The sequence below is a fragment of the Barbus barbus genome (assembly GCF_936440315.1).
Source record: "Barbus barbus genome assembly, chromosome: 7".
Taxonomy (NCBI): Eukaryota; Metazoa; Chordata; class Actinopteri; order Cypriniformes; family Cyprinidae; genus Barbus; species Barbus barbus.
The window spans coordinates 16,894,211-16,913,787 of NC_136735.1; the positions used below are offsets into that span (position 1 = coordinate 16,894,211).

Consider the following 19,577-nt stretch of genomic DNA (forward strand, 5'->3'; position numbering starts at 1 on the left):
ATGACAATCTCTAGCTGTCTTTATATTCTGATTGACATTTACCCAATAAAAAACACTATTAAGCAAATACACGTGCAGGAATTCTTGCTCATCATTCAGTGGAAAGAAGCATGACAGTTGAATGTGTGTGAATCATAAAATTTGAATACACCAGTGAAATAATTGAATAATGCGAAGATCCCATACCTTCTTGGCAATTGTCTTTCAAAATTAGGACCAGGCATTGACATCTACAGGGTGGGCCATTTATATGGATACACCGTAATAACATGAGAATGGTTGGTGATATTAAAGTCCTGTTTGTGGCACATTAGTATATGTGAGGGGGCAAACTCCTCAAGATGGGTGGTGACCATGGTGGCCATTTAGAAGTCGGCCATCTTGGATACAACTTTTGTTTTTTCAATAGGAAGAGGGCCATGTGACACATCAAACTTATTGGTAATGTCACAAGAAAAACAATGGTGTGCTTGGTTTCAACGCAACTGTATTCGTTCATGAGTTATTTACAAGTTTCTGACCACTTATAAAATGTGTTCAATGTGCTGCCCATTGTGTTGGATTGTCAATGCAACCCTCTTCTCCCACTCTTCTAAGGGGGTCAGATCGGGAGACCTTGGGGGCCATTCAACTGGCCCACGACGACCAATCCACTTTCCAGGAAACTGTTCATCTAGGAATGCTCAGACCTGGCACCCATAATGTGGTGGTGCACCATCAATGGAAACCTCAAGGCCACTGGATATTTGAAATTGCTACATGATGATGTGTTTCCCTCTTTATGCACTGAAGCTGGCACGTTCCCTGAGTTTTTCCAGCAAGATGGTGCACCACCACATTATGGGTGCCAGGTCCGATCATTCCTAGATGAACAGTTTCCTGGAAAGTGGATTGGTCGTCATGGGCCAGTTGAATGGCCCCCAAGGTCTCCCGATCTGACCCCCTTAGACTTTTATCTTTGGGGTCATCTGAAGGCAATTGTCTATGGTGTGAAGATACGAGATGTGCAGCACCTGAAACTACGGATACTGGATGCCTGTGCTGGCATTTCTCCTGCGGTGTTGCTATCAGTGTGTGAAGAGTGGGAGAAGAGGGTTGAATTGACAATCCAACACAATGGGCAGCACATTGAACACATTTTATAAGTGGTCAGAAACTTGTAAATAACTCATGAACGAATAAAGTTATGTTGAAACCAAGCACACCGTTGTTTTTCTTGTGACATTACCAATAAGTTTGATGTGTCACATGACCCTCTTCCTATTGAAAAAACAAAAGTTGTATCCAAGATGGCCGACTTCTAAATGGCCACCATGGTCACCACCCATCTTGAGGAGTTTGCCCCCTCACATATACTAATGTGCCACAAACAGGACTTTAATATCACCAACCATTCCCATGTTATTACGGTGTATCCATATAAATGGCCCACCCTGTACTTCAACTGTTATGCATTCCAATATGTGATCAGTAAAGACATTTGTGATGTTGCAAAAGATTTATGTCTTACAAATGCTTTTCTTTTAAATGTTCAAATTAATGAAGAATCCTAAAATAATTAGCCACTTTCCACAAAAATTTTAAGCAGCACAAATGTTTTCAACTTCATAATAATGAATGTTTCTTGAGCAGCAAATCAGAATATTAGACTGATTTCTGAAGGATCATGCAACGCTGAAGTCTGGCTGCTGAAAATTCAGCTTTGCATAACAGGAATAAATGCCATATATATATATATATATATATATATATATATATATATATATATATATATAAACGTTTGGTAATAGTAACTTTTTGTAATGAATTGTAATAATATTTCACACTATTTCAGTTTTTATTTTAAATAAATGCAGCCTTGGTGACCTAAAGAGATTCTTTCAAAAGCATCCAAAAATCTAACAGACCCTGAACTTTTGAATAGTAGTGTAATTGGATCAATGTTATTTCCACCCTAAGATTTTTTTTTAATTATAATAATATTGGTTAACTGTAATAAAATGACTTAACTTTTACATTTATAAGCACACAGTAGAGACGAGCTGTGGCGTTAATGCTGTTCTAGCCTTTGCGTGCATTTGTAAATCTGCGAAAAGGACCTTTCTTTTGGGCTTTTTTATGTTTTGTTGTTTTTTCTTGGAGTCAAACATTTCAGGCTTGACTGGATTCCTCCAAGGCCAAATCAAGTAATCTTTGAGTGAACTGATGATAGACATGTCCATATATTGTCACTGTAAGTAAAAGTGGGTGTAGTCATGTTTTTAGTGAGATGTCGTACAATAATCAAGTGGCAGGGAGACATATTTGAACCTCTGTTACCGCCTCGAGAAAAACGAAAGTGTTATTGAACATTAGTTGTTGCCTGTCAATGACAAGTAAACAGTCAAAGCCAAGATTTTTAAACATGCTGATTGTTGTCCTCCTGGCTATGATCGCTATAATTATTTTTGGAGCCTGGGTTCTTAAGGAGGAGTTTGCCGTACAGTATATCAGGGCTTGACGCTTACCTATTCCCCAAGGAGCACATGTGCTCCTAAGTCAAAAAATTTAGGAGCGCATTAAAAACATTTAGGGGCGCAATGCAAATTTTTCTAATTAGGTGTTTTAGCTTAATAAGGGGATACAAAGAGACATTTACAAGCACCATTATTTAATTTATCAGAATACAGAAAGTACACAAGGTTTTTAAATAATTTTACTTCAGACAATATTTAATAGGCTAATTATGTAATTAGTTATAATCCTATTAAACTGTGTCGGTATAAAATTTTCACAATAATCATTGAAGCTTTTGTCACGGTATGTTTTTGTTTTTAAATCACAATATATAATTTCTAAGTGAAAAAAAGTGCTGTCCTCCTAACAGGTTTAATAACTTTATTAAAGATAATTTACTAAAAGACTTTTATAAAAAATACATAAAAATATAAAGTAAACAAGTGTTTCAAGATTAGAGTGCAAAAGATTGTTCAAATGAACGAAAGAACAATAGGTAAGTAAGGTCCCATTTGTTAACATTAGTTAAAGCAGGTTAACATTAACTAAAAATGTGCAATAGCTAATTGTTGCAGTAGTTAATATTCTTTGTTAATGTTGATTTAATAAAAAATACAACTATGCTAGTTAATGTTAGCTCCATTGAATTATATTAAGACAACTTTTGATTTTATAATGTATTATTAAAAGTTGAAATTAAGATAGCATTATTAATAAATCCAGTCATTGTTTTTTTTCATGTTAACTAATGGAACTTGTGTTACTGAACAGTAATAACGAATCAGTCGTTGATATATAGATAGGCCTACTGTTCTCTATTATAGATCATTGGATGGGCCATGTTTTAGCTTAGAAAAAATGTTGGAAAATAAATAGCTCATTAAGTCTTTAAGTAAGAATTATTTGAGGCTATTGTGAAGATTAAAGCGAATATAAATATCTAAATGACTGAGTATGAAACATTATTTACACAGTTTTAGGAAAATAGATTTGTTTACTGGGTTACCGGGGTAACGGCAGCGGCAGCGCCCTCTAGTGGCGAATGTGCGTCATTCAGCGCGTCTTCACTTTAACTCGCTCCGCTTTTCTTCTCATCTGTGCTCATTTAAATTAAAACGTTGCCTTTTTAAAGTTCTAAAGTAATCATATGAGGCTGCATCGCAATTTTTCCATAAATAAACAGAATAAATTAATACGTTTGTTATAGGCTACTGTATAAGTTAGGCTGTTTTGTATTTTGTTTTGTATTCGCACTTGCGCTCCTAAATACATTTTCCAGTTCGCACACATCTATTTTTAGTCGCAAATGCGAGTGAAATGCTCGCACTGTCGAGCCCTGTATATGTTCCCACGGTTTTAAAGCCTTTCTGACAGAGGTGCCGAACATGCCTTTATTAATCATTCCTTTGTGATGAAATGCAGTTGAATCCTAGTGTCTACACTGTCAAGATCAGGACAGTATTGTTTCTGGACACTGGGCTGCGGTAGACGAATGTGAACCAATAGATAACCTAAATCAAGGACATGTGGCTAGCTACGACATGACCAGAATTAAAGTGAGTCGCCACAGCTCAGTGAAGACTCACTGACAGGCTAATTTAGCATTTGAGATCTGGTTTTAACTGCATCGGTAAATGTCAGAAGTGAGAAAACATGCTAAACTGGCTAGAAAAGACCGGTATTTCCATTTTGGTACGCTCTACTGGTGCATGTCTGCAGCCAAAACATAGACAGTTGAAGCACAGGCTTGAAAAAATGCATACCTGAAATGTAAACATAGTGTTAAAAAGTTTAAAATAAAATGTTTTTGAAATAAGTCTGTTATGCTCATCAAAGCTGCATCTATTTGATCAAAAATACAGTAATGCAGTAATATTGTGAGATATTGTTTCCGTTTGAACTGTTTGAAATTTAAAATAAGGTCCCATTTACACCAGTGCGTTTTTGTTTAAAAACGCATAACTTTTGCTACGGTTATCGTTTACACTACTCCGGCATTTTCAAGGTCGAAAATGCTGCAGACCCTGTTTTTTGTTCAGGATTCTTTGAATATAAAGTTCAAAAGAACAGCATTTATTTGAAATAGAATTTTTGGTAACCTTGTGCAAGTCTTTTGTCACTTTCTTTTTTTCTTTCAAATAAACAAAAATCTTACTGACCCCAAATGTTTGAATAGTAGTGTAAATCTAAGCTGAACTAAATTAGAATAGTAATTTTAAAAAGAATAAGTCATTTGTAAAAAACAAGCATAGGAAGGACATCATTCTGTCATGTAGAATTTAATATTTATTTTCTCAAAACTTTTTTTGGTAAGTAGTTCAATATCATTTATTATATTATAGATTCTTCCATGAAAATAGCCATGAAAGATGGCATAGCCTTAAATCACAGATGAACAAATTACATTTCTGTTGCAAATTAATGATAGAAAACCTGCACATAAAATAGCTTGTTTCAATGAAACTTGCATTACTCAAATGAAAATATTTGAAAATGGGCTAAGGGGGCACAGTTCTTATGGTTAATTAAATTATATTTGTATTACTTTACTACCACTTTTTCCTCTTTTACTGTTATCTGTATTTTCTGTTTTGTTATCTCCATACTTTTAAGATGCCTTTTTTTATGTGGTAGCTGATAGGGGTGTCTAGAAGTGCAGGTTGTTGCCCCTCCTCTTTCTCCTGAGTGGTCAGCCCTTATTTGCCCATGTGAGAGGCTTACGGTGTCACTGCGCTCCAGCCACATGCCTAGCATACCAGCAGATACTCTACACACAGTTGTTGGGCATACCCCACGTTTTTCAGCCCCGGGGAACGGATTGCTCGCATTCACAGAGAAGCTCGATCGAGGGCAAAAATGACAGATGCTCCTTTAAACTGCTCTTGAGAGGTCGAGTCTACGGTCCGTGAACATGTTGTCCAGCGACTCTATTTTGGGCTTACAAATTTAAGTGGGGGAAGGGAGAATAGAAATGAATGTTGCACTGCATTGCGTCATGCCGAGAATCAGAATGAAGCAGAATAAAATTCAAGTGTCAAATGTACTTGCAGTTGTGACTCCAAGATGACATGCCTATGTAGCAAAGTAAACGGTACAAACATAAATACAATGGTGCTTGAAAGTTTGTGAGCCCTTTTAAAAAATGTTGTATTTCTGCATAAATATGACCCAAAAGATCATCAGATTTTCACGCAAATCCAGAAAGTTGACAAAGAAAATCCAATCAAACAATTGAGACAAAAATATATACTTTGTCATTTTTTTATTTTATTTTTTTCTGGAAAATGATCCATATCTATGTGTGACAAAATTATTTGAATCTCTAGGAATAGCAGTTAATTTGAAGGTAAAATTAGAGTCCATCAGAGGTGTTTTCAGCCAGTGGGATGAATATCAGGTGTCAGTGTGTGCCCTGCTTTTTTTTTTTTAGTAAAGAATGTGGATCTATCAAATTCTGATCATGTTTGTGGAGGTGTATCATGGTACGAACAAGGGCCTCAGAAAAAGTTGTTGTTGCTTATCAGGCTGGATAAGGTAAAAACCATCTCTAAAGAGTTTGGACTCCACAAATCCGATTGTGTACAAATGGAGGAAATTCAAGACCACTGTTACCCTCCCGAGGAGTGGCCCACCAACAAAGATCACTAGTCGTCTGTTAGACAACACAAGGTTGTAAATGACTCCAGGGTAACTTGTAAGCAACTTAAATGCCTTTCTCACATCGGAATATGTTAATGTTCATGAGTCCACCGTCAGGAGAACACTGAACAACCATGATGTGAATGGCAGAGTTGCAAGGAGAAAACCACTGTTCTCCAAAAAGAACATCGCTGCCCATCTGCAGTTTGCTAAAGATCATGTGGACAAGCCAGAGGGCAATTGGAGAAAGTTTTTAGGGGACGGATGAGACAAAAATCAAGATTTTGAGTTTAAATGAGAAGTGTTATGTTCACAAAAAGGAATGCATTGCATTCTAGCATAATAACCTTATCCCATCTATGAAACATGGTGATGGTAGTATCATGGTTTGGGCCTGTTTTGCTGCATCTGGGCCAGGATTACTTGCCATGATTGATGGAACAATGAATTCTGAATTATACCAGCAAATTCTAAAAGAAAATATCAGGACGTGTCTAATAACTGAATCTCGAGAGAAAGTAGGTCATGCAGCAATACAGTGACCCCAAGCACACAAGTCGTTCTACCAATGAATAGTTGAAGAAGAACAAAGGTAATGTTTTGGAATGGCCAAGTCAAAGTTTGAAAAAGTTTGGCCAAGTGAAATTTTGTGGAAGGACTTGTAGCAAGCAGTTCAAAGGAGGAAACCCACCTACATCAGAGTTGAAGCGGTTCTGTACTGAGTAATGGGCTAAAATGCCTACAAGCTGTTGTGCAGGACTGATCAGCAGTTACAACAAACAATTAGCTGCAGTTATTGCTGCAAAAAATAACAGACCATATATTGAAACTTATGCCGCTCAGAGATGTGTAACACTTGATCATTTTTCTCAATAAATAAATGACAATTTTTGGCTCATTTGTTTGATTCCATTCTCTTTGTATACTTTTAGGACTTCTGATTATCTTTTGGGTCATATTTATAGAAATATATAAAGTTCTAAAATTTCACAAACTTTCAAGCGTATATGTATGTATATCAGACAACCACTCCTTACAACATACTGTTCCAACAGTTTCCTCACCCTCCCTTTTTCCTTGAATTTATGTACATAAACAAGTCTAATATACTTTAAGCCAATAAATAGCTTAACGATATCCAGTCTTACTCCATAATGTATGATGGGAGTTGTCCAATTACGTACAATTGTCACAATTATTACTATAGGTGTTGGCCACTACAATGATGACATATCCTTTGTATTCTTCACAAAACTGCCTACATTTGGCTCAATGTTAGGGACAATGCACAAACAAAAGAAAAATCTTGACCTGCCAGTTTGGCCCCTTCGTAGGTGTGGTTACGGTTTCAATCAAAACACCTGGAGCTCTCCGAAATATTTTAATCCTTCAGAGACCTGGCTATAAATGTAGGAGGACACAAAAAGATACTTAATATGTTTGGGCATGTTGAGATTTGGGGTTTCAAAACAAAGTGGCGACTTTCTGCCTGAGGAAATGCACTTGGCACGTTAGAGGCGGCCACGTCTTAGCTTGGCATCACCCTAATTTAGCAATCGCTTAGCTAAGCCTAAAGTGAGCCACAGCGGAGATTATACATATTTCATGAGCCCACAATTTAATCACAATTTAAATGACAGTAAAGTCTATTTTTAAAAAAATGCTGTTCTTCTGAACTGTCTGTTTATTTAAGAATCCTAGAAAAAAAGGTTCTCTTTTTGACATTGATAATAATAATAATAATTATTAGGTCGCATGCATTAATGCGTCAACGTTAACGCATTAATGCATGCGATTAATCGAAAAATTTGAACGCGTTAATATTTTTTTTAACACTAATTAATCATTTGATAAATTTGACCCCAACTTCTTGCCGTCATCGCAGCGCGGAAGGTAATCTATCATTGCCTGCTTCCCAATGTGCACACTATCTATTCTAAATTATATGTGATATTAGTAATTTTCAATACAATTTAGGGCAGATAGGGTGGATAGTATACACATTGGGACACAGGGATTGTGTGAGTATGAGGCGCCGGGCTCGACAAAAGTGAAGCAAACGCGGAGGGAGAGAGCGAGTGTGTCCGAGAGAGAGAGATATGTATACTCATATTTCATAAAGGTACAGCGAACCAGTGTTGCCAGGGTCGCAGTTTTCCCGCACAATTGGGCTATTTTGAAAATACAGTCGCGGAAAAAATTACAGAGCTGTGGGTTGCGGTTTTTTGGGCTACTTTTATAATGTACCGCGGCCCCCCAAAGTGTATATATACACATGTGATCGCAAAAGGAAGTTATTACAAACACTCAATGGTGGTTTAAAGTGAGTTCTGAGTAAAAGTGTACTATTAATCTCATAAATTGTCTTATGTAGCTTGATGCTAATGTTAGCTCTAATGCACCTGCAGAACAGGTCCAATTCATAATGCATTTTGTCATAATACATAATAAAAGTATTTAGAAGTACTTTTGATAATAGTTGGTTAAATGTGTACTGGGATTGAAGAGATGTGGCTTGGTAAATGTTTTATTGCCAGTATAAAGGCTGATAATGGCTGAATTAAAACAAAAGAATAATAACATTCCTGGTGGAGATGTGAAAGGTTCTGTTTCCTTAAACTAGTTTGTCATGCATTTCTTTATTTCAACACATTTATAGGTAAATCCTAGTATTTTAAATTTGTGATTTTTTTTAATCGATTGACAGCACTAATAATAATACTGATGATAAATGCTGTTCTTTTGAGCATTTTATTCATCAGCGAATAAACTATTAAGCAGCACAACTGTGATTGTATAACTGAATAAGTTCAACTGTGATCATACTAAATATTTCTTGAGCAGCAAATCAGTATATTAGAATGATTTCTGAAGGATAATGTGACACTGAAGACTGGAGTAATGGCTGCTGAAAATTCAGCTTTGCCATCACAGTTGGTTGTGGTAACTTTTTTAAATTAAATTGTTTCATTTTTACTTTTTAGACTAACTTTGCTTGGGAAAAGTTTGCAGAATCATTGAAAGAACAACTATTCTGCAAACTTTTCCCATGCAAAGTTAGTCTAAAAGGTTTTCACTATTTTCATGATGGAGAGTATGCAGAATGAGTGAATGCAGATGCACTTGTATTTGTGTTTTTGTCCAGGTTCAGGCAGTTGCAGCTGAGTTCAGACAGCAGGGTGGCAGAACTGCTTAACCAGGTGAAGCTGAAAAAGTTTGAGTTGGAGCGTTCCCAGATGGTCCAGGAGGAGACGGCCAGGAACCTCAGCCTTTGTCAAATTGAGTGTGAGAAACATCAGAAAAAACTGGAGGCAAGGCACTATAAAATAGAATCCGTATGGCAAAGATGCACATGAACATGTAAAACCCGAATTCCAGAAATGTTGGGACTTTCAAATCACATGAGCCAATATTTTTTTCACAATAGAACATAGATAACAAATGTTTAAACTGAGAAATGTTACACTTATCCACTAAATGAGCTCATTTCAAATTAAATCATTAAAAAATAATGCCTGCTACAGGTCAGGTCTCAAAAAAGTTGGCACGGGGGCAACAGAAATTTTGAAAAGATTCAGCTGGGAAAACATCTAGCAACTAATTAAGTTAATTGACATCAGGTCTGTAACATGATTAGCTATAAAAGGGATGTCTTAGAGGGGCAGAGTCTCTCAGAAGTAAAGATGGGCAGAGGCTCTCCAATCTGTGAAAGAGTGTGTAAAAAGATTGTGGAATACTTTAAAAACAACGTTCTTCAACGTCAAATTGCAAAGGCTTTGCAAATCTCATCATCTACAGTGCATAACATTAAAAGATTCAGAGAATCTGGAGAAATATCTGTGCATAAGGGACAAGGCCGAACACGACACTGCATCACTCATCAGCATGATTCTGTCATTGACATTACTAAATGGGCCCAGGAATACTTCCAGAAACAACCGTCGGTAAACACAATCCGCCGTGCCATCTGGAGACGGCAACTAAAGCACTATCATGCAATAAGGAAGCCATATGTGAACATGGTCCAGAAGTGCTGTCGTGTCCTGTGGGCCAAGGCTCATTTAAAATGGCTTCATAGTAGAAGAGTGTCTTCGTAGTAGAAGAGTCTGGGTGCTGAATTTGCCTGCCTGTAGTCCAGATCTTTCACCTATAGAGAACATTTGGCACATCATTAAATGAAAAATACGTCAAAGACGACCATCAACTCTTCAGCTGCTGGAAACCTATATCAGGCAAGAATGGGACCAAATTCCAACACCAAAACTCCAGAAACTCATAACCTCGATGCCCAGACGTCTTCAAACTATTTTGAAAAGAAGAGGAGATACACCATGGTAAACATGCCCCCGTCCCAACTATTTTGAGACCTGTAGCAGGCATCAAATTTGAAATGAGCTCATTTTTTGCATAAAATTGTAAAATTTCTCAGTTTAAACATTTGTTATGTTATCTATATTCTTTTGTGAATAAAATATTGACTCTGAATTCTTTTAGTTTTCATTTTATTCAGATTGAAAAAAGTCCCAACATTTCTGGAATTCGGGTTGTACATGAAACTGAACAAAGTGATTTCCTTTTGCCTCATTGCAAGTTGAAACCTGTTAATTGCTTAGTAGTTCAAGCTTTTAATTCCCTAAAGGATTACTTCATCATTCTGTCGTCATTTACAACAACCTCATGCCATTTCCAACCCGGAACGACTTAGATTTTTCCAAGGAACACAAAAACAGAAATATGGAATTTTCTGGCAGCTCTTTACCGTATAATGTAGTAAATGGGACACGCTCTAAAATGATAGAAAACAACATGAAAGTACTTTGTCAAGTCAGATTTGTCCAAGTCTTCTGAAGCTGTGCAATTAGGGATGCACATATTGGTCATTGCATTAAAAAAAGTATCAGTATCAGAGGATATTAGATACTTAATTGTCAAAATATATATTTTAACATTAACGATTTGTTAAAATAAATCACATAAAGATGATCTTGTCATCTAACAAATTATTCTATTAAAATTTGTATTATTTTATAATCCAGTTTATAATTTTCATAACTGTACATTTATAATGGATACAACATATATTTGTTTTTAGATACCTACATTAATTTGCGTCATTTAAAACAACTCATTTTCACTTGTTAGTGTTTTTTTTTTACTTTTTAGTGTTATAGACACAATAGTGTACAACTTTAATATTATGAAATATATAAATCTATGAAAATCTTACATGACATTTTTGATACATTAAATTTTTAACAACAAAATTTCATGTTGTACAAAATTTTAAAGGCGTAGTTCAGCCAAAAATGAAAATTGTCATCATTTACTCACCCTCACTTCGTTTCTTTTGTTATATTGAACATAAAAATATATTTTGAACAATGCTGGTAATCAAACAGTAAGGTCCCCATTGACTTCCATAGTATTTTTTATTTTTTTCCCCTACTATGAAAGTCATTGGGGGCCAACAAATGTTTGATTCTTCAAAATATTTTCTTTTGTGTTCAACATAAGACAAAATCTTATACAGGTTTGGAATAATGACGAAATTTTCATTTTTGGGAGAGCTATTCCTTTAATACTGGTGCATACATTCATATTATTTGCATAAGGAACAAAACAAAATTTAAGTTAAGCCATTGGGACTTTTTTGTGCTATTTGACAGGCCAGTTCATTCTTCAAAATTTCTCCTCCTGTGCTCCACTGAGAAAAGAAAGTCTTTGGAATGGCATGAGGATAGTTGATAGAATTGATATCTTTTTGGGTGGTCACTTCATCAATCATTACCTTATGATTTAATTCTCCCAATGTCAGGTTTAAATTTGAATATATATCTTGTAATGAGTATCACACTGACTCTCAAATCATTTAGACACCAGACAAAGGTTGAACCCTATGCCAGCCTCATAAAATAAGGATTGTACATATTTGTCATCATCATAAAACTTATTTGAACACGATGATATGCCACCACCCATGTTACTCAATTTCTGTTGTTATCTTTGTCCCTCTCTTGATCTGCTTATGCAGGTTCTAACAAAAGAGTTTTATGGGCTACAGTCATCATCAGAGAAACGCATCACTGAATTGCAAGCCCAGAATTCTGAACAGCAAGCGCGACTGGAGACATACGAGCAATTGGAAAAGGAGCTGGATGATGTTACCATGCAGGCTGCAGAGAGTAAGACCAGAGACCGATTCAGTCATTGCAATTGAAGAACGAAGATAAGATAAGACCAGCACATCAGCGAGGTTGCACACTGCAATTTAGGAGTCTGTTAGGCCAAGTCTTCCTGAAATTCTTACCTGAGGCTCTTATTCCTGCATATATGATTCTGTAGATTTAAGGATGTCAAAGCTGTGGTAAAAACTGTGATTAGGAGTCTGTTTTATGACTACTCATGAAACAGTTCTGCTGCAAAAAGCACATGTGAGCAATGCAAAAATTGTTTACTAGTGTAATCAGTCTCATTATCAGGTAAAAATTTAAAGCATGTTAAATACGCCTCATGTTTTTTCAACAGTTTTGCATGTTCAGAATGCCATACTCAATCAAACCTGAAGACTGTTTGACAAACGGCCCCAGGGCTTGTCCTAATACAATCTTCTTCTAAACGTCAGTGAATATGCTGACACTGAGCTGAGGTGATGCAAAAGGCTGGCGTATAGCCAGGTTTTAAAATCCATCAGGTTAACTACAGGTTTTTAACTTCGTTAATAACAGGTTTTTAACATCATCAGATCTGCATAGATCAAACATTAAAAAAAGAATGCCTAGTGCGAGGAATGCTGGTTGATACTGGATGCAATCCTTTGAAAAGGACATTAAAACACAGTCTGTACATACAGTGACTTGAATATACATCATGAACCTGTTTTTAATTTCGGAATTAAGTTTAATTTTGATATTTGGACCATAAAGTGAAAAGTATATTAGGGTCCAAAAATCATTCATTGTTATTATTGTTCTTTATGATTTGTTCATGAAAATGACTCATCTGGTTACTCGATGCATTCATGACAGTTAATAGTTCACAGGAGGGGAAGATTATCAGTGAATGACATTATCTTACAAATATGATAAAATATTGCTTCTTTTTATATAATTATGTTATTATATATTCATTACAATGTATTATTTTTATTATTATTATTATTAATAATAATAATAATAGTTATTTATATGACTATTTGTTATTATTATTTATATTATGTATATATTTTGTAAGTAGTGAAGAAGTTTGTTAATATTTTCATGATATCAAATATGAGACAATTTGACCGTTTTAAATTTTGTATTTGCTAGATGCATGATATTTGTAAAAATATATTACTTTTAGCTAATATTATATACATACACACACACACACACGCATATATATATATATATATATATACATACACACACACACACACTTTTTTATTAATGTTTATTTATTTATTTGGAAATTACAGATTAAAATGTGTACAAAATGAAATGTAAAAGTTTTTAAAAATGATATGAAATTTGAACATTCTTATTTGTTATTGACCCTTATGTTCTTGTCCAGTTGGTTGTAAAAACTTGCTCCCGAGTCTCTTGGCCTCATTCTCTTTTTAATCTGTTTAAACACCACTTCAACATTTTTCATTTATACATAAACTTTCCTGCATAGTATGTATTGTAAGAAGATAGAAAACTGTTTATAGTCCTACTACTGCTCTCCCCTCTGGCCACGATACTAGCTGGGTGGTCTAGACATACTTGCTCTTAAACATACTTTTTCTCCTTTTTTTGTAGTGGAAAATGAAGATGAGGCAGAGAGGGTGCTGTTTTCTTATGGTTATGGTGCAAACATTCCAACAACTGCCAAGAGAAGACTGAAGCAAAGGTGAAGTCTGAGGAGGTCACTCGTCTTTGAAAACCAGAAGCTCATCTTTGTGTTTACTGACTGTTTTCATGTCTGCGTGACTCTAATCATAGGTTTCTGAATGTGTGTGTGTGTGTGTGTGTGTGTGTAGTGTTCACTTGGCACGCAGGGTTCTGCAGCTGGAGAAACAGAACACATTGCTTAGAAGAGACCTGGAAAGACAGACGGCGCACAGCAGTCAGATCTCTGAAGAGGTGCTGCATTTCACTCTTTTGACAAGAATGCAGAAACACACACATACACGCATATTGTACCTGGGTGGGTGGGAGGAAAAAAAAGTTGGCACCAAAAAGCTTTCTTTCTTTCTTTTGCATGGCCTCTAAAAGCAAGTGCTGCAAAAGCAAGGGCAATTTTTTTTTGCATTTGTTGTTTTTGCATTTTTTGTTAATGCAAGACTGAATGGGAACTAAAGCTTTTAAGCTTAAAAAAACGCCTATATATATATATATATTAGGGGTGTGCATTGGCACTGCCCTCACGATTCGATTCGATTACGATTCACCAGGTAACGATTCGATTCTATGATGCATTGCGATCCATCAAAATTCTACTGCACACAAGGCAAATTTTTCATCAGTCATGAGGCAATACAAGCAGATATTAAACAACAGATTTTATTGGCTGCTATGTGTCTCCTGTATCTTTGACATAAAAGTTATTAAATTAAATAAAATGTGATTAAATAAAATGGTACAGGGTATTGGATATGGCATTTTCAAACCTGAAAAAGAAAACAATCAAAATCAGTGCTTTCAGTGCTTTGAATGAGAAATGTTTCTCTTCTCTCTGCTTAAGAACCATTTGAAATTAAATAAATAGAGCAATAAAATAATAGCCAACTTTTTTCAGCAGTGAACATAAATATTTTTTTTACACACAGTAAAATAGCAGCTCTAAGACAGGCCACTTCCTGAAGTCCTGTGCAAATATTAAAATAATAAGTAGCACTATTTTAAACAACAACCACCCAGGAATAAAAATATTCAGTGCAACAATACACAGTAACCACTTATTACTGTGAAACTTTTTTCAAGTAGTAAAGTAAAGTTCAAACTATTCTCAACAAAACAGCAGCTTAGCAGCTTTAAGACAATGGCAATTATATGCCTGCCCTGATCCTACATCACATCAACTGCAGATCAACTAGAGCTGGGGTGTAACCCCGGTGTCCTGGCCAAATTCCCTCCACTGGCCCTTATCAATCATGGCCTCCTAGTAATCCCCATCCACTTGATTGGCTCTATCACTCTCTCCTCTCCACCTGTAGCTGGTGTGTGGTGAGCGCACTGGCGCCGTTGTACTATGGCTGCCGTCGCATCATCCAAGTGGATGCTACACACTGGTGGTGGTTGAGGAGAGACCCCCACATGATTGTAAAGCGCTTTGGGTGTATGGCAATACACAATAAAAGGGCTATATAAATGCATCATTCATTCATTCATTCATCAACTGCATACAACAAAATATCAAGATGTGAAATACAGTAATGTAAACCAAAAATAAAGTGTGTAGGCTTAGCCTACTACCAAATTTGTGCAAACAAACAACTTCTTCCGTCTGAGTTCAACATCACCATCATCAACAATCCGTTTCAGAGTGAGGAAATGTATAGTTTAAAACCTAAGCCTACATCATAACTTCTCAATGTTTAGCATTTGGGAATTTCAAGGTTCTTGTGCAAAAACACAAGCTGATCGACATGGTCCGGTTTGAGAGCGCTTCTTTTTGCAGTGATAACATCTCCTGCAGTGGAGAAGACTCTCTCTGCTGACACACTTGTCCCGGGGATGCACAAGTATCTCTTTGCTAACCTAGAGAGGAGAGGAAATGTGCCCAGATGTCCGCTTTCCAAGCTTTGGGCGCGTTTTTAATAACCCGTCTATCGCGGTCATCTCCCTCCGCCTCAGCCATCTTGCTCGTTGTTGTTGTTGTTATTCCCCCGGAACCGGAATCGCGATGCATCGCCGAATCGATTATTGTTGACACCCCTAATATATATATATATATATATATATATATATATATATATATATATATATATATATATATATATATAAACAGTGGGTACGGAAAGTATTCAGACCCCCTTAATTTTTTCACTCTTTGTTATATTGCAGCCATTCGCTAAAATCATTTAAGTTCATTTTTTTTCCTCATTAATGTACACACAGCACCCCATATTGACAAAACAAACCACAGAATTGTTGACATTTTTGCAGATTTATTAAAAAAGAAAAACTGAAATATCACATGGTCCTAAGTATTCAGACCCTTTGTTGTGACACTCATATATTTAACTCAGGTGCTGTCCATTTCTTCGGATCGTCCTTGAGATGGTTCTACACCTTCATTTGAGTCCAGCTGTGTTTGATTATACTGACTGGACTTAATTAGGAAAGCCACACACCTGTCTATATAAGACCTTACAGCTCACAGTGCATGTCAGAGCAAATGAGAATCATGAGGTCAAAGGAACTGCCTGAAGAGCTCAGAGACAGAATTGTGGCAAGGCACAGATCTGGCCAAGGTTTTCTGCTGCACTTAAGTTTCCTAAGAGCACAGTGGCCTCCATAATCCTTAAATGGATGACTTTTGGGACGACCAGAACCCTTCTTAGAGCTGGCCGTCCGGCCAAACTGAGCTATCGGGGGAGAAGAGCCTTGGTGAGAGAGGTAAAGAAGAACCCAAAGATCACTGTGGCTGACCTCCAGAGATGCAGTCGGGAGATGGGAGAAAGTTGTAGAAAGTCAACCATCACTGCAGCCCTCCGCCAGTCGGGGCTTTATGGCAGAGTGGCCCGACGGAAGCCTCTCCTCAGTGCAAGACACAAAAAAACACCCGAAGGACTCCAAGATGGTGAGAAATCAGATTCTCTGGACTGATGAGACCAAGATAGAACTTTTTGGCCTTAATTCTTAGCGGTATGCGTGGAGAAAACCAGGCACTGCTCATCACCTGTCCAATACAGTCCCAACAGTGAAGCATGGTGGTGGTAGCATCATGCTGTGGTGGTGTTTTTCAGCTGCAGGGACAGGACGACTGGTTGCAATCAAAGGAAAGATGAATGCGGCCAAGTACAGGGATATCCTGGACGAAAACCTTCTCCAGAGTGCTCAGGACCTCAGACTGGGCCGAAGGTTTACCTTCCAACAAGACAATGACCCTAAGCACACAGCTAAAATAACGAAGGAGTGGCTTCACAACAACTCCGTGACTGTTCTTGAATGGCCCAGCCAGAGCCCTGACTTAAATCCAATTGAGCATCTCTGGAGAGACCTAAAAATGGCTGTCCACCAACGTTTACCATCCAACCTGACAGAACTGGAGAGGATCTGCAAGGAGGAATGGCAGAGGATCCCCAAATCCAGGTGTGAAAAACTTGTTGCATCTTTCTCAAAAAGACTCATGGCTGTATTAGATCAAAAGTGTGCTTCTACTAAATACTGAGTAAAGGGTCTGAATACTCAGGACCATGTGATATTTCAGTTTTTCTTTTTTAATAAATTTGCAAAAATGTCAACAATTCTGTTTTTCTGTCAATATGGGGTTCTGTGTGTACATTAATGAGGAAAAAAAATTAACTTAAATGATTTTAGCAAATGGCTGCAATATAACAAAGAGTGAAAAATTTAAGGGGGTCTGAATACTTTTCGTACCCACTGTATATATATATATATATGTGTGTGTGTGTGTATATGTATTCTTTTTTTAATAATTAAAATTTTATAATTTTGTGCATGCACCTAGTTTTCTTTGGCGTGTTCATGAGAGAAGCAGTCTGTAGAAGTATTTATTGATTTGTGAATTAATCTGGATTTTTTAAGTTATTACATTCATTTAGTTCACAAAACTGATTTGTTTGTGAATGATTTGTTCATGAAAATGACTAATCCGGTTACTCAGTGATGCATTCATGACAGTTAATAGCTCACTGGAGGGGAAGATTATCAGTGAATGGCACGATCTTGGATTTCTAGTTCTCACACACACACATACAAAATAAAATCTATTAAAATATTGTGTACATTTCTTCAAACTTTCTCCTATTGCATTCCATGGAAGAAAAAAAAAACATGCATTTGGAACAACATGAGAGTAAATGATAACAGAATTTATTTCATTTTCAGTAAATTCTGAAGCTAGAAGTTCCCACTGATAAGGTATCTATGTATATACAATGAATAAGCTGTATGAAATTAGTTCCAATGATGGGAAAAATAATTTTCTAACAATTTTATAACTGATGGGACCAGATTGTTTATACTCACTGTAGAATTGGTCATTCCAGGATGACACACAATATATTTTATAGAGGAAGATCCTCCAACATGTTCTCTCTGCTGAATCCCTTTATCCATTAAGCATGTTTTATAAGATTGTGCTGGTTTAAACTCATTCAGTTAACGCTCTTGAAGAGATTTTTAACAGAGATAAGCCAAATACAGTTTTGGAGTTTTTAGCAAAAAAACACGAAAGAAGCTGGAATGATGTTAAACACAAACAAACAAACAAACCCACTGAAGAGGTTAAATTTTTAAACCACTTATATTATTGTAAAGTGTGGTACACAAAGTGTGTTGTAGTCCTAACCTGTCAGTTTTCTATTTCATTCAAAATCTGTTCTATTTACATATGTCTTTATGGTAAGCTCAGGGTCAAAGCTCAAACAAAACCACAATCAACCGTCTTAAAATGGCAAGAGGAAAATCTCCCTAGAGTTTGGAAAGCATTTTGAAATATTAAAAAATTAGACAGAGAACCACATTTACATTTAACTTGGCACAATATCTGTTTTCTGATTTTGAGCCCCCTCTTTAAATAATCTTTGTATTATGTTTGCTTTTACAGATATTCAGTAACTTCAGCAGCATTAGTTAGTTCAGAAGGTCAGTTGTGTGGTTTCAAAAATAGCAGAAAGTACTAGAGACTGTAACAGAAACATTCAAGGATCAGCTTTCATCTAAAATAGTGCTTTGGAAAGTCCAACTTCACAAAATCAGAAAATGTATTCATTTTTAACTCTAAAAATGCTAATATACTAAATAATACTCTTTTAAAATGTACAGAATCTGCTAAAAAGTCCAATCCTTGCACCTTTGAGCTGTTAGTCGTCAGTTAGAACACATAATTGGTTTAGGTGATTTTAAAGCACATCAGCTGTTTATTACTCAGATAGAATATAGCCTGTGATAAAGGAAGTGCTTAGTGAGTAGTCATCAATGCATATTACTTGTGATAACATGCATCACTGAAAAAAACAATAAGTAGAATTTACTCAATTTTTCTTTGGCAAGTTTTTGCACAAATGTTTTTCAAGTAAATTTCACACATATGGAAATTAAGTAAATCTACTTAACTAAGTTAAGTAAAATTAACAAACTGAATGAGTACATGTAACTCGACCTGTTAAATTTTATTTAGTAAATTTTACTTACAAATCTGATGTAATTAATATAATTAAGTAAAACCAATTGTTCTTTTACATACATTTTACTTATTTTATGCAGTGCTGGCAATTAATTTAAATTAAA

At 36.1% G+C, this 19,577-nt stretch overlaps 1 protein-coding gene across 1 annotated transcript in view; it reads left to right on the forward strand.

The window, feature by feature from the left end:
* The window catches only part of LOC306873085 (progesterone-induced-blocking factor 1-like), a 41,149-nt gene that overhangs the window by 4,916 nt on the left and 16,656 nt on the right, over positions 1-19,577 (forward strand). The window contains exons 10-13 of the mRNA XM_079422110.1: positions 9,281-9,446; positions 12,167-12,317; positions 13,917-14,007; positions 14,138-14,240. Of these exons, the coding sequence (XP_079278236.1) occupies positions 9,281-9,446; positions 12,167-12,317; positions 13,917-14,007; positions 14,138-14,240 (511 nt within the window). The remainder of the gene's footprint in view (positions 1-9,280; positions 9,447-12,166; positions 12,318-13,916; positions 14,008-14,137; positions 14,241-19,577) is intronic.